General features: G+C 43.9%; 1 protein-coding gene across 1 annotated transcript; it reads right to left on the reverse strand.

Moving 5' to 3' along the window:
• On the reverse strand, positions 1-8823 carry BRK1 (BRICK1 subunit of SCAR/WAVE actin nucleating complex). The gene is made up of 3 exons (XM_029599604.1): positions 8634-8823; positions 8280-8362; positions 1-882 (listed from the first exon to the last, which is right to left on the reverse strand). Exons 1-3 carry the CDS (start codon positions 8749-8751, stop codon positions 856-858), a joined length of 228 nt encoding a protein of 75 aa, XP_029455464.1. The 5' UTR covers positions 8752-8823; the 3' UTR covers positions 1-855.
• Positions 8824-16266: the final 7443 nt, after the last annotated feature.

The following is a 16266-nucleotide window of genomic DNA, read 5'->3' on the forward strand; positions in this document are numbered from 1 at the left end:
TAAAGCAAAGAATTTTTATTGTGGAAACACAAATGAGAAAGACAATTTTACATGTAAAAACAAGAAATACTTAGAAAACTCTGAAAAACACCCCCAATACAGTTTCAATTGGCACATGATCACTAACCCACTGCAGTATCTGTTCATAATTGTTTGAAATGCATTCTGTCCATGTTTCCTGTTGGAAATGTTCCGTGAAACCTTGCGTACAAGATGCTAGAGGAGGCTGGACATGCTGCAGGGATCCAGCACTGCTGCAGAGAAGAGAGGAATCTGTCTCACCCCTGGGCTTTCAGATGTAAGAGCCCCCCTCCCCCATGTTAATTTACACACAGAATCCCTGGAGTGGAGCGTAAGGGTCGTGTCAGCCCATCTCAAAAAAAAGAACAGAACATAACTGGGTACAGCTAATTCCTTTATAAGGGTGACCAATACAAGCTGCTACCATGACAATGTATGAGGGAACATGACCTTCACAGTGCTGGAAGTTTGCATTTTTCAACATCTAATGAGATCATTTCTACCCACTTACATTGTTACGTTTTCTTTTAACTATACAGATTTGGTTTAAAACAGCCTTGTTCTGCACAAGGGCTGCCGATGGTGAAAAAAAGGACAGGTTGTTTGATCAATTTTCAGATGACATCACATAATTTTACAGTTTCAGTGCACCCCAGCACCGAGCAGGAAGGAGAACGAAACCGGAAGCCAAAGCTATGAGCCCTCACCGCTGACCACATGGTCAGGAAAATACAAGAGCAATCCCCTGTTAAAACTGAAGAAGAAAGCAGGAAACGTGGTGGCTGAGAGCGAGTGCTGTACACATTCAGAAGCTTCTTCCTGGCCTCTCGTCTTTTATGTGAGCGTCTCGCCTTTTGTTACCTACCAAGAAAGAGACAGTAGTGAAATTATCCACTCGAGAAAGTATAGTGAGGCGGGCTGACCAAAAAGGTTATTGATCCACTTGGACAAAACCCAGCCCCAGCTCAGATGCTGCTGGAGTAGTGAACACAGTGGGAGAGGCAAAGAGGCTTATAATGCTGATACACTGACACCTTGAGGCTGCCTGAAAACCAGCCCTAGCAGGACCTGCTGGCTGATCGCCTGGTAATGGGCCCAAGGAAAAAATGACAAACCATATCTAATGGTTCCCTCATAAGAGCAGCAAATAAAAGGAGAGGGGGTCCAGTAAAGGAAGAAGGTAATAGAAAATCTCAAAACCCCAACATATTGGCAATGTGACCTGGCTCTAGCTCCAGAAGACCTTTTAGTGTTGGAAGAAATGTCATAGCACACTTAACACTGATAACAGCAGCAAAAGAAAGAGTTGCTTACCCATAACGTGTTCTTCAAGGACAGAAGGATGGCAGTCCTCACAATGGGGGCTCCAAGACAGTGCCAACAGGCACAACCACAACCAGTTTTGGTGGCAATGAGCCTTTTTTTTTTTTTAATGTTTTTCTTCTATCGGGGCAGTCATGCAATTAATGATTAGTTGAGTTTCCGCAAAAACTATAAAGGATGACATTTTGCTTTGACTTTTGAGTGATGGTGGCTAGTTCTTCTAATAAACGTTTTGTTTTTTTTATTGCGTTGGTTATTTACCGTTATTGTATATGTATATAAAGCAATGTTTTATTTTTGGGTATTATAAATATTTAAGTCTGCTGTTTTATGTCATGTCTGAAATTGGTATTTTATTATGTATTTTACATTGTTTTTTTACTGTAAACCCGTCTAGAGTCTCTTCTGAAACAAACAAACGGGCGCTAGGAAGGATGGAGTTGGGTTCTACACCTCAAAGAGATTCTGCAGGTTGGCTGAACCTTCTGTCACTTCAGGAATCCCTGTCCAAGTAATAGTGCAATGTGAATATGTGGCAAGAACTCCATTTTGCAGATCTACAGATCTCTTCTATGGAGACCAATCTTAGGTAGGCGGGATCAACCAGATCAAGGTCCTCCTTGGTATAACAAACAGAAGGGGCTGCAATCGGTCAGCTAACTGGATAATTTCTGTTTAGCGATGACAATCACCCAGTTTGTTGGGGGTCAAAAGAAATTAAAAGCTGGGTGAACTTTCTATGGACTTCAGTCTTCTCCAAGTAGAAGGCCAGGGTTCTCCTGCAGTCCAAACTGTAGTATTTGTTTAGCTTGGTGGACATATGGCCTGGAAGAAAATGCTGGAAGGACGACTGGTTAAGATGGAATTCTGATACTACCTTAGGCAGAAATTTAGGATGTGTGTGTAGACTCATGCTATTATGAAAAAACTTGGTACAAGGTGGATAGGTTTTTAGAGTTACCAAAAATATGATTTTCCAGGGCAGATATTTCAGGTTACAGGATGTAATGAGAGGCCTAAGAGAGCTTATATCAGTTGAGTCGGTCCCATACTGAGGTTCCAAGACACAGTGGGAGACTTAAAATGAAGCAGGCCCCACATGGTTCAGACAAACAAAGGTTATCCAGAGATGGGTCTATCTTCTACATGACGGTGATAGTCGTCAACTGCACGGAGATGAACTCTTATTGAATTGGTTTTGAGATCTGACTTGGACAGATGTAGAAGTTAGTGAAGCAGTTTTTGTATGAAGCAGGAGAAAGGGTCTTCTAAGGCTTTTTGCTCACACAAGGCAAACCTCCTCTACTTTAGTCCACAGGACTTCCTTGTGGATTCCTTTCTTGAAGTCAAAAGAATAGGAGAGACAACCTCCGAGAGATCCAGGAGTTGTAAAGTTACCCTCTCAACATATAGGCTGAGAGAGCCAGGGATCTGACTTTGGGATGGTGCAACTGCTCTCGATCTTGAATGATAAAGAGTTGGGGGAATTTCCCAAACTGATTGGATCCCTGATGGACAGCTCCCTCAGAAGCGGGGACCAAATCTGTCTCATCTAAAAGGGGGATATGAAAATCATGCTTAAGAAGAAGAAGAACATGCCATACTGGGTCAGACCAAGGGTCCATCAAGCCCAGCATCCTGTTTCCAACAGTGGCCAATCCAGGCCATAAGAATCTGGCAAGTACCCAAAAACTAAGTCTATTCCGTGCTACTGTTGCAAGTAATAGCAGTGGCTATTTTCTAAGTCAACTTGATTAATAGCAGGTAATGGACTTCTCCAAGAACTTATCCAGTCCTTTTTTAAACACAACTACACTAACTGCATTAACCACATCTGGCAACAAATTCCAGAGTTTAATTGTGCATTAAGTGAAAAAGAACTTTCTCCGATTAGTTTTAAATGTGCCACATGCTAACTTCATGGAGTACTTCCTCAGTCTTCTCTTAGCTTCAACAAAGTTTTTGCGACAAGTGGAATCAGAGGATACATATACAGCAGGCCCTCACTCTATTCGATGGTAAAGGCATCCAACACTAATTTGACTTGCGTCCCTTTCCTGGAGCAGAAGAGTGGGATGTTATTATTCTGGGGAGAAGCAAACAGACCTACCACTCACAGAATATCTGGTTTGCTTCCCCCCACCTGTCCCAGGGACCATTCAATCTCTCCGCAAGTTAATTCTCCTTGCCTGCCAGATACACGGCTCTAAGAACCATCCCTTGATAAAATGGCCCAGTCCCACATCTGAATGGTCTCCTAACACAGGAGGTACAATACTATTCCTCCCTGCTTTTAGATGTAAAAAAGATTGCTACTTGATTGTCTGGCTGAACCAGGACAACTTTGTTGGTCAATCAATCTCCGATATCCTTCAGAGTTTACTGAACACCCCTAGCTCTAGGAAGTTTATCTGTAGCTTTTTCTAAGCTGACCAAAATCCCTGGGTGCAGAGCCCATTTGTAACATTTGACCAATCATAAATAATCCATAATTATTCATAATTATGCACTCACCCTCAGCTCTCCCTACAGCAAGGATGCCGCCATCTTGCCTCCTCAATTTATGCCCCTAGGCGTGTGCACAGTGCGCACTGTTCCTGCGGCACCAATGAGATTACATCTTCTGGGCCGGCTATTTAAATTCGCCAGGTGATCTGACTGATGCTTCAAGAACAGGTTCGCCTGCCTTGTCTGCAGTGCATGTTGCTAGTTCCCTGTGCCTTGTCTCACTGTCCTGCGTGAGTGAGAGCTTGTGTGTGGTACAATGGGTGCGTGAGTGGCAGCTTTGTGGGCTGTGGTAGAATGGGAGAAAGAGCATGTGTGTGTGATTGAGAGGTTGTACGTAAGTCAGAGAGCATGTGTGTCATTGAGACAGAGCCTGGTCAGGGAGGTAACTGGTGTGTACGTGTGAGAGACAGAGACTGGTCAGGGAGGTTACTCTGTGTGTACGTGTGAGAGACAGAGACTGGTCAGGGAGGTTACTCTGTGTGTACGTGTGAGAGACAGAGACTGGTCAGGGAGGTGACTGGTGTGTACGTGTGAGAGACAGAGACTGGTTAGGGAGGTTACTGGTCTGTGTGAGACAGAGACTGTGTGTGTGAGTGACTGGTTGTGGGCCCTAAGGAAGAGGACTGTGAGGACAGAGCTTCAGCAGTCACTGCTGCTTCTGGTGTGCGCTATTGGCCTGCAAGGGAAAGGAGTAGGAGAGTTGCTGGAGAGGGTAAGTAAAGGTGGCTTTTTAAGTTTATTTTTCTTGATTGACTGCCATTTTAATAATTTTTATGAGTTTTTAATTGTTGGATGTTATTCCATTCATCAGCTGCTTTGTATCATTTATTAGTATAGTTTTACAATTATTTTTGTGTGGGGATCTATAGCAGCTTGGCGTATTCTATTTTCCCAATAAGAAGTGTGTTAGTGTTTAGGGCCTGGTTTAAGATTTGTACTATTGCCCTTTCATAAGTTGGGTTGTTATTGTTTGAGTGTGTTACGTAATGCAGGTGTAATTTTTTGTGCAGATTAGCTTGTGTGCTTTATTGCAGATCTTGGGACTATGGTAGGTGCTATATTTCTCTTTCCGTTTCTCCAGGTTTGCACTGCATGCAGATTGGCTGTTTTGGTTTTCCATTCCAGTTTGTCTCCATATTTATAATTCGTGGTCTTTCTGTACTTGGTGAAGGTCAGTTCTGGGTGTGTGACCGCATGTAGGCATTTGTATCAATCTTATTTGTTGTGTTTTCTCAATAGGACATGCATTAGTGGTAAATTACTATCATTTCATAAGGAGGGGTACTGTGCCTGCCAGTAAAAAGAGTTTGTTTTGCTTTTACTGAGATGTCACCAGAACACCTTTTTTTGTATGGTGAGTTGTACAGGTAATGCTCTAGTTCTGGCTCTGCACCCATTGTTGGGGGTTCCTGAGAATGCAGAATGTATATTTACATTTGGACTCATGCCGGTCACATGTTCAGTGTGTCATGCATGTGAGAACCATCTGTCAGGTGTGCCCCGGCCGAAAAAAGTTTGAGAACCACTGCTCTGGGACATCATGCAATGCCCCCAAGGACAGGACACACTTATCACGAGGTTCTGTGATAGACAAGAACCTGTAACACCAGGGACATTATTTAAAGGCACAGGTCTGCTTATCCATGACCGGATGAAAAATCAAAGAAACAAAGCGAAAGTTTTGATGCCTATGAGTGTTTGATGCTTCTCAGTGCAGTGAAATCGGTGCACTGCATGGGCACAACAAAATGAAGCTTATAGAAACAACTAAAAAACCTACTTAAGGCCACTAGAAGGGGAGAAAAAAAACCCCGAGCCCCACAACAAATGACTCTTGCCCAATTCTGGACTGGAAAAATGCTAACAAAGCGGGAGAGTGAAGATCTGCAAACCAGTGAGCTCCATGGAAGAGACTGAAGTGGCCTCTGCATGAACGTATGATATTACATATCATATCACAAGACACAAATTCAAGCATACAAAAATTTTTATTTAAGAAAAAACAACACCTGTCTAGGAATTGGCCGGTAAATTCGTCATTTCCGGTTTCACGAAGTTGTGCTACCAGTTGAATTATGTATGAAAATTCATAATAAATCGTTTGGAGAAGATTTGAACATTTTTTGAACTTCTGAAATTCGTGTTTAAGAGAGCTGAATTTAAGTGTTTGCGGCGGTTAGTATTTGTTGGCGTTATACGGTTTAGTTCGTGGAGAGTGAAATATCGGCAAGGAGTTCTCCCTGAGGAAGCCTGTTTTGCAAGTGAAACAAAGATCTTTGTCGGGGATTAGCCGAGTGGATGGTGCTAAGACTGCACGACAAAAAAAACCATCTTTAATGGACGGGTGAAGTGGAAGGGGTCCACATTGTGGAAGAAATTTCAACTGAATGTATCTGTTATATACTCTACTTTATATAACTATGACTATCGTTTAAGTTTGTTCAAAATATGAGATGTTTAAACTCAGTGCTTGTTAAAATCAGTATTCAGTTGACAACAATATTTGTATTGCTGTAAAGATGTACAATTAATTTCTTACACATTACAAGTGTTGGGTAATTGAGATGGGCCCATTTTATGATGTACTGCATTTGGTTTTAATGAGTGAATAGTGTGATTGTATGAATGGTTAGTTAGTATTTAATTGTCTATTATTCTTAAATAAACATTTTTGTATGTTTGAATTTAAGTGTCTTGTGATATGATATGTAGTGTTCTCTAGTAGTGTGGTCAAAATTATTGAATATAGAGAACCTATTTAACATTAGCCCTCTGTGTTTGTATTACCTTGAACGTATGATATGGCATGCAGCACATACCCAGCAGGAGACAGTCAAATTTCTGGAAACTCTGACATAAAAAATTCTGGCCTGGGCTCCACTGGTTGACGTCACCCACTTGTGAAGAATGCCATCCTACTTGTCCTCAGAGAGGTCACAGACACCTCCATCCTGGAACAGTCTTTTATTCTTCTCCCATCCTTCAGAATTCTGTTCTCCCCACCCAGCTGCTGTCAGCACATGCTGGGAGCCACATGGAGAGACTTCCCTTACAGATCCCCATTGAGTGAAAGCTGGGAACAGACATGCCACACCAGAGTGCATCTTTGTGCCTTATCAATATTGCCTCACCACAGAATATTTTCTTCAGGATCCCATAGATTGAGTCAGCTGTGGATGCATTACAATAAACAGCCAGCTGGTAATAGAGTAAAACTGTTCATGCTGTGAATTCCTCTGAAGTCTTAAGTTATTTATTTATTTATTTATTACTTTTTTATACCGACATTCATGATACAAATCATATCATATCGGTTTACAGTGAACAGAGGTATTATAACAATAACCTTAACCTGAAGAAGCGAGAAGTTACAATAAAACAGGGGTAATGGAACTGGGGAGGTGGAAAGCAGATGGAGAGAGTTAACTCAGAAACTAATTACAAATACAATGATAGCAGATACTTGATAGACCTAAATGTGATTTGTGACATGGCTGTTACTGGAGTAACATTTGTGACATGGAAGTTACTGGATCCTGCTTTATTAGAAAAATCCCAGTTCCAGCAAGAGACTTCAGACTTATGTCATGCAGTTGGAGCAAGACTTATTACATTTGCACTCACTAGTCAAGAGACCTAGTACTCCTGGGAGTACTGACCACATCAAAATAAAAATTTTTGGCCATATAAATCCCCCCCGCCCCCATACACTCCTGAAGGGCCCAAGGTACAAGCCAAGTAACTCTGAACTGACAATACAGAAATGGACACGCGTGTGCAGCCTTCAATCGTACACACAGACTCACAGGACCAACAGTGCAGAAATGGACAAACGTGCAGCCTATGATAGTATATGCATTGCTAGCAGTGCAGAAATGGACATGTATATGCAGCCTGTAACCATACACACAGATACACAACGCTGACAGTGCAGAACACGAGTGCAGCCATACACACAGCACTGACAGTGCCCACAACTGCACACACAGACATACAATGCCGACAGTGCTGAAATGGCCACACATGCACATCCCACAACAGTACCTACAGACAATGCAGAGTGCGCTGAAGTGGACACACATGTGCAGCCCACAACCATACACAGACACACAGTGCCGACAGTGCAGAAATGGCCACACGTCTCCCACGATCATACAGACATACACAGCGCAAAAATGGACATGCATGTGTAATTTAGGCAGGAGAGCTACGATGCAGCAGTGCAGCTTGGGCCATACACAGAGACATGCAGAAATGGACATGCATATACAGCCCATAACCCTACAGACTCGTGCATGCTGCCCCCAATCATACAGACGCGGCCTGTATGAGATACACACACAATACTAGTGCAGAAATAGACATGCCTGTGCAACCCATGTCATGATCATACAGCCATACATACACACAGTACCACTTTTACTTACCCTGGCCTCTATGTACTCGATTCTTCTCTCTAACGCAGTCAGCTTTTCATTGAGGGTCGCCAGCCGGGAGCGGCAGGACATGTCTGATAAACAGAAAGAGGAACATCCTTCGTCAGGATCGGCAGCACCTTTTGGGGATGGGAGCTCCTCTAGCTCAGAGGAGAGGGTCCCAGGGGTGAGGGCTAGGCTTGGCCCGAGCTCTCAACAGCGGCCTCCGCCGACACTACCAGCAACTTTATTACTGGCAGCCCAGGGCTCGGCTCCAACAATTCGGGATCAGACCCCTCTCCCCCCCCCGGGTCCCATCTCTCTCGGGCCTCCCCCCCCAGTCCCGGGCCTCTCTTCGTCGCTCACCAAAGGAGTTGAGGAAATCGGCGATTTTCTTGATGCTGCTGGTGATCACTTCGATATATTCGCGGTTCGCCCAGTCCTGGTGGATCTCGCGCTGCACCGGATCCTCCGGGCTGGCCATGATCTGCCTGCCGGGAGCGTCTCTGCGCACACAGCGAGGCCGCACAGTGAAGGGGGGGGGGGGTGGACAGAGCGTCGCCTGCAGCCCCGCCACAGCGCCACCTGCCGTCCCGCCGCGGTAGAAACCCCCAGGACAGTGTCACCGGCCGCCCCTCTGTCCTGTGGCCCCCGCCCCAGCGCCCTGCTCCTCGCTTCTCCAATACAGACCCAGCCACGGTGCCACTTGGCGCCCTTCCATGGTACAGACCTCGCGACAGTGCTGCCTTTTGCCCATCCATGGTACAAACTGCAGAATCACGACCAGCTCCTCGTCCCACCCTCAGAATGAGATTTAAAAAAAAATAAAATAAATAACAGGACACTAGTGTTAGCTGCTGGTCTTATGGGGAACAAGTGAAAAAATCAGCACCAACCATACGGTGAGACCCAAGGGGAACTTGTTAGACGAGGAGACTTGCGCATCTAAATGGAGAAGCCTAGTGGTTAGAAGTGATATGAAAATCAGCGTTCAAATCCCACTGTTGCTTCTTGTGACCTTGCGCAAGTCCATTTATCCTCTGGGAATAGGGAAATTCCTTATGTACCTGAATATAATAATCCACTTTAAAATGCCAAAAAGCAGAATATACAAAAAAAACACAGGGACACGATGCTGGGTTCTAGGGCCCGTGCTAAGTTTTTTTGCTGCCTTGTGCGAACAAATAAAGCCAAGCTCACTCCTGCACTCTATATTTTGAAAACTGATGCGCCCCCACCCCGTCACCTGTCACATATGCAAAACATAGACAGACCCTCACCAAATACAGATTGAAGAAATCAGAAAGTATAAACAGAAATGTGCTGAGAACTGAAATGGAACCCACAAAAAGCCAGCCTCTACCTGCAGAACAATGGAAAACCAGGAACATTATTTAGGCATTTTATATACCATCGTTCCAAAAGAAGGTCAGTTGCATAGCAGAGACTGCGGTTTGCCACACAAATTCGCGTTTGGACCCATTGGTGTGAAGTTGTTTTATCATCGCTGGCATATTACTTGATATGAGTGGATCATACAGTATCAATAATTTGAATTTTGGAGCTCCTGAGGCAGCGGCTAAAAAGCTGCAAAACTCGGCCTGAGTCGGGCAATTTACCTGGAACGTCTCTGCACCAATAAAGTATTGAAAAAGATTAAGGCATCTATTCCCTTTGTGTTCACCTGACGGTACCATAGATCGCCTACCTCTTTGTTTTCTTGATACACTTTACATACCTCTATTACCAGCTGGCTGTGTTGTGATAATGAATCCACAGCTGACTCCATCTATGGGATCCTGAAGAAAGTATTCTGTGGCGAGGTAATACTGATAAGGCACAAAGATGCACTCTGGTGTGGCATGTCTGTTCCCAGCTTTCACTCAATGGGGATCTGTAAGGGAAGTCTCTCCATGTGGCTCCCAGCATGTGCCGACAGCAGCTGGGGGGGGGAGAGAACAGAATTCTGAAGAATGGGAGAAGAATGAAATAATGTTCTAGGATGGAGGTGTCTGTGACCTCTCTGAGGACAAGCAGGATGGCATTCTTCACAAGTGGGTGAAGAAGGAGAGAGGCCGCAGACCGCCAACGGAGCTCAACCCACCAGCGTCTGAAGGAGAGGCCTGTGGTTTTATTTGTGTGCGCCAGCACGCAGCTTCCGCTCATCCCAGGTTTTGTGCTCTTGCACTCACCCATCCTATTCCCACATGGTTCTTAGGCAGCCCTTCACCCTGCCTCTTTCTCATCACCTCACACAGCCCAAGCTCGCATTGCTGATTCTAAGGTGATGGGGGGAGGAAAACGCATCACACGTCACTGGTGAAGCATCACCTGGAGTATGTGTTCAGTTCTGGACGCTGTATGTTAGAAAGGATATAGAGAGGTTAAAGATGGTTGAGAGAAAGCCAATCAAAAAGGTGCAAAGTTTGTACCAAAAGCACTATCAGACGAAAATGAAGGCCCTCAATATAGATAGTACAGAAGAGAGGCAAGATGAGGGTGTATGATACAGACAGTTAAATACATGAACGGTATTAATGCACAAGAAGCACAGCTTGGGATCTATTTATTTAACATTTGGGTACTTGCCAGATTCTTGTGATTTGGTTGCCACTGTTGGACACAAGATATTGGGCTTGATGGACCCTTGGTCTGTCCCAGTATGGCATATCTTATGTTCTTATGGTCTTAAGATATAGCACAAGGGGTCAGGATATGAAGGTCCAAGAGGTTAGATTCAAGAACATCAACATTGTGTTATATTTATGCTTTTTATGTTGTATTGATGTTTTGTGTTTCATATTTTATTATGTATGTTTTTTTTTCTATTTATTCATTTTACAACTATTTTCAAGTATTAACTTGAAAGGAAATACATGTTTTGTAACTATTTTTAACATCTGGGAAGAAGAAAATTACACATTCCAGATGACTTATTTATACAGGCAATTATCCCTAATCTCCCAGGAGACAAACTCTCAAAATATAAAGTTACAAATCATGATCAAGCCCACAATAAGGATCCAAGATTATCACAACCTTAGGAATTATATATTAAACAGAAATATTGGCTCTAATGGAATACAGCATATATATTGAAAGATCTATAGTTACAGCTTATGAAGTTACTAAGCTAGTAGTTGGGGGAAGAACTAAACAAAATCTTCTTTTTATCTGATATAAATGAAATTAACTGGGTAGGCTGATGAAATAGAAATGAAACCCCTTGATGCTTAATCAGACACTTGCATGGGAATTTTAAAAGAAATAAACATCCCAATTCCACCACTTGGGGCTTCAACAGAAGAAATTGTCTTCTTTTCTGCATTTGCCTTGACAGGTCGGGGAAAATTTGTATCTTATGATTCAGGAACAATTCAGTACGATGCAAAAAAGTACCATTTAAAGATCCATTCCCTCTCTGCTTCGAGTAAGAAGGTAATCAGAGTTGATGACACAGCTAAAGTTTCATAAAAAATGTCCAGCTTAGGTGATTCTCTTGAGGTTAAGATCTGAAAGTTATTAGTATCTGTTTGACCTTTCTTCATTGGAAGGATATAATATGCTTTTGAAATTATTGGTAATGTTGCTTCTATAATTTTCAGCACCTCTATCATATATCTTCACAATATTTCTTTAGGTGCAATATAAGGAAGCTTTGGAAAATTAATGCACCTTAAGTTTTTTGCACGAAGGTGGTTGTCCAAATTTTCAGCTTTAAAGTGTAAAATTTGATTTTCTTTTATCAAATCCTGTTGTATATTTATAGTACTCTCAATTTTCACCTCAATGGACTGTAACTGTTGTTTATTTTCAGCTAGTCCCGTTTCAGCCACTTCTAGTCATTTATCCAACTGTTTAACTTCTTTAGCAATATTAAACATTTGTGTTGAAATATTTGTATGTATTACTTGAATCGCCTTCCAAATTGTCTCAAGAGAAAAAACTTGAGGCCTTATGGTGCAGGTTACTGCTGGGACAAGTTCTTCCTTTGCTGCTGCCGTTCCTCTCCAGCTGCTACTTCTCCTGCCTCCCGGTCAGCTTGAGAATGTGCCGAGACTCCTTCCCCCACCAACATGGGCTCCGGCAGAGATTCTCGTGAGGCACGCGTCTCTAGTGCCTCCGTCTGTCCTCGCTGTTGGCAGGCGCGTCTCAGCGTGGAATTTGCAGGAGGAGACCTTTCCTCCGGTGAAAGAGATGTTAACAGTTCAAGGCCTAGCTCTGGCTTATCTTCTCCCAGAGATACGGCCAGCGAACTCAATGCCGGAGCGGCTGTTTCCTGGCGAATGTGAGCATCCATGGGGCCCATTACCGATTGGGTGGAGGGAGGTTCCGAAGCTACGCGCTCCCTCGCCCTCCTCTTGCGAACTGAATGTGGCATAGGAATTAGGTCAGGAAGGTAAGAGAGACGCTCACATACGTCTCACCAGATCGCCATCTTGGATGATTATGTATGTTTTTATTGGAAAGCGCTTCGATCTATCCCCATTGAAGCAGTATACAACATTTTTTTTTTAAATAAAATACAGGAAATCTTTTTTCATGAGATGAAGGTGGATGCCCAGAATGCCATGCTGGAGGAGGTTGTGGAGACAAAAACAGTAACAAACTTCAAAAAAGCATGGGAAAAACACACCTATATGCAGAAAGCTGTATAGGGAAAGGAGAGGAAAAGGGAATATGGATGAGAGGGAAGGGCGAGAAAATTGGTTATGACTAATATTTGATGAAATTACATCCTTAAGACAATTTTAAGATTTTCATAATGTTATCCTTCATTTAAAAATGTGAATATTCATTATAAGAGTGACACTAAGATTGTAATTTTATTTTGCAAAATTTAATAAAATAAAATGTAAAAGATGCAAATGGAGGAAAAATAGCAAAAGCAGTAAAACAAAACTATAAAATGATGAGTGGAGTGGAATGGGTAAATGCGAATTAGTTGTTTAATCTTTCAAAAAATACAAAAACTAGAGGACATACAATGACGTTATTAGGTAAAACATTTAAGACAAATAGAAGAAAATATTTTTTACTCAATGCATAATTAATCTCTGGAATTTGTTGCCGGAGGATGTGGTGAAAGCTGTTCATGTAGCTGGTTTTAAAAAAAGGTTTAGACAAATTCCAATATTAAGGTGGACTTGGGGAAATACACTGCATATTCATGGGATAAGCAGCATAGAAACTATCGACCTTTTGGTATCCTGGCAGGTACTTGTGACCTGGACTGGCCACTGTTGGAAACAGGATACTGGGCTTGATGAACCTTTGGTCTAACTCAGTATGACAAATCTTATATTCTTAAAACCTCTTTTGGTGTTAGTGAAAGGAGAGATGGCAGGGGTGGGGTGATTTTAATGAAGTGAGAAATGTGTGGAGGGTGATAAGGACAAAGCAGAAAGGGGTGGATTTTAAATGCCCTGCGCACGTAAATCCAGCTGGATTTACGCGCGCAGGGCCCTCATGCGTCGGCGCGCGCAGAGCCCTGGGATGCGCGTAAGTCCCGGGGCTTCGTAAAAGGGGCGGGGAGGGGGCATGTCGGGGGCGTTCCCGAAATGACGCAGCGTTTCGGGGGCGTGACGCGGCGTTTAGGGGGTGGGCCTGGGGGCGTGGCACCGGCCCGGGGGAGTGGTCGAGGCCTCCGGACCAGCCCCTGGGTCGGGTGATGGCACGCCAGCAGCCTGCTGGCACGCGCAGATTTACATCTGCTTTTAGCAGGTGTAAATCTGCCAACAAAGGTAAGGGGGAGGGGTTTAGATAGGGCCGGGGGGGTGGGTTAGGTAGGCGAAGGGAGATGAAGGTGGGGGGAGGGCAAAGGAAAGTTCCCTCCGAGGCTGCTCCGAAATCGGAGCGGCCTCGGAGGGAACAGGCAGCGCGCGCTGGGCTCGGCGCGCGCAGATTGCACAAATGTGCACCCCCTTGCGCGCACCGACCCCGGATTTTATAAGATACGCGCGTATCTTATAAAACCCAGCGTACGTTTGTTCGCGCCTGGTGCGCGAACAAAAGTACGAGATCGCACAAATTTTTAAAATCTACCCCAAAGTGAATAAATATTTTTGCTCAGTGTTCACCAAAGAATGAATTGAAGAAGGCCCCTAGAGAGATGACAGGAATACATATAGTAGTGTGGTAGGTATCATTTCATGTACAGAAAAGAGGGTCTACCAGGAAGTAGCAAATATGATGGCTTGAAAGTTAAGGGCTAAACAATTAGCCTTCAAAAATGATCTCAGGAAGAGGAGAACAAGGAAGAATACCTGGAAAAGCTGATCGCAGCAGGAAAGCTAGAACGGCAAAGGTGCAAGTTGTAAGTAATGGTGGTTCTTGAACTGGCAACCTGGGCATAGACTCTCAGGATTAGCCACAGGATTAGATGATCTTGAAACACTCTGGCAGTAATTACCTAGTCTACCCAGCAGAGGCAGTCCATGCCCCTTGGAAGCTCCCAAATGGACCAGTCATGGGCGTGTCTCCTGATATAAGGAGACCCTGCTTGATACACCCTAATAGGATGTTATGGGTTCAGACTGTGCTCACTGGTATCTTGCCCAGGGGCTCTGACCGGGGGGGGGGGGGGGGGGGGGGCTAATCATATAAACACACACAATTATTGGGTTTATACCTGGGGGCTTCAACCCAGGAGCTTATCCCCTACACAAAGAGCCACACACAAACTTGGATTCAGTATGTCACAGTTCCAGGTAAGAAAGTAAGTTTATTTGAGCAATAGGAGGATAGAACAAATAAAATCAGATCATTTAGAAGAAGTGATGGTAGATAATAACAATTGCTACATAGATATAAAAAGCTTACATTTCCAAAGGATCAGCTGTACCATCACGTCCAGGGCTCTCTCTCTCCTTGTACACTACAAACGCTTGTGAAAGCAGTGGAGTTCCCTCCCTCGGAGTTCTTATCAGATTTCAGACACAGCTGAGAGATTTCATTCTCTCAGGCTTCAGCATAAATTAACTGCTAGTGTTCTCATCATAGACTTAGTAGAATAACTAAATAAACACACTCTTGCCTGCTCGTAAAGATTTCACAGTGCAAGACAGTAAACAGGAGTTCACTCAGAGGTTGGCCTGTGGCCTTCAAACTAGTCTGTGTCTGGGTGAAAACTCAGAATCCATACGGCCTAATCTCTATATACATTCTCAGCAAAAGTAACAAAAAATGACTCCAACATAGAACTAAACAGTCTTTTGAAACGTTGCCTGTGGAAATGCTGTCCGACTGGCCCTTGATTCCTACTCAACACCTGACTCTGACTCATGACTTGACTTTTGATTTTTGCCAGATTCCTGATCCATATCTAGGCCCAAATCTCGATCTGCCTGAACCATCAGGTATGCCACAGACTACCAAATCACAGCCGCGGCCTGCACCTGTGGTCTCAACCCAAGAGAACAGCCGTGGCACCGAGTGAAAATACCGCCCTGGCACTATGCCTTGTGAGCTTACTTCAGAGCTGCTGCTTTCCCAGAACCTTGGTCTTCTTTGGACACCATCTTTGTTCTTCCCCATAACACCCGACAACTTGGACTAGCTCAACTCAGGAGGCCAGGACAAGATGGTGATCTCAGCTAAAACAAGGGAAATTTTGGATGCAATGCAGAGCTCAAGCCCAGCTCCAGGCCTTGCAACAAAAGGTGGACATTCTTTAAGGGACTTCCTCTAAGACAGAAGAGTCACGTCCTGTGCCCACTGAACCCACCACGGAGCCCTGGATGCTTTTGCCTGAAAGGTTTTGCAGTTTCAAGGTTTTATTCATCAGTGCAAACTTTGGTTCCTGGTACATCAGAGTTCCTAAACGTAGGGTTCATGGTGAACCTCTTGTCCAAGGCAGACCTAGCTTGGGTAGCACCTCTGTTGGACCAGCAATGGAACAATGAATTCACTATAGACATCGATGTTCTAACCCTTTTCAAACCCAACCCTACTAGATCTCCCTGAAACTCTCTGTGGTTCCATGAAGGTCTTCTCAAAC

This window comes from Rhinatrema bivittatum, chromosome 4, assembly GCF_901001135.1.
Source record: "Rhinatrema bivittatum chromosome 4, aRhiBiv1.1, whole genome shotgun sequence".
NCBI lineage: Eukaryota > Metazoa > Chordata > Amphibia > Gymnophiona > Rhinatrematidae > Rhinatrema > Rhinatrema bivittatum.

Bases quoted from the DNA above. Each gene is read 5' to 3' on its own strand.
- BRK1 (XM_029599604.1), bottom strand. From the start codon at position 8,751: ATGGCCAGCCCGGAGGATCCGGTGCAGCGCGAGATCCACCAGGACTGG. The intron at 8,363-8,633 runs GTGAGCGACGAA...TCTGTTTATCAG, and splicing joins CGATTTCCTCAACTCCTTTG to ACATGTCCTGCCGCTCCCGG. The intron at 883-8,279 runs GTAAGTAAAAGT...CTTTCTTGGTAG, and splicing joins TCGAGTACATAGAGGCCAGG to GTAACAAAAGGCGAGACGCT.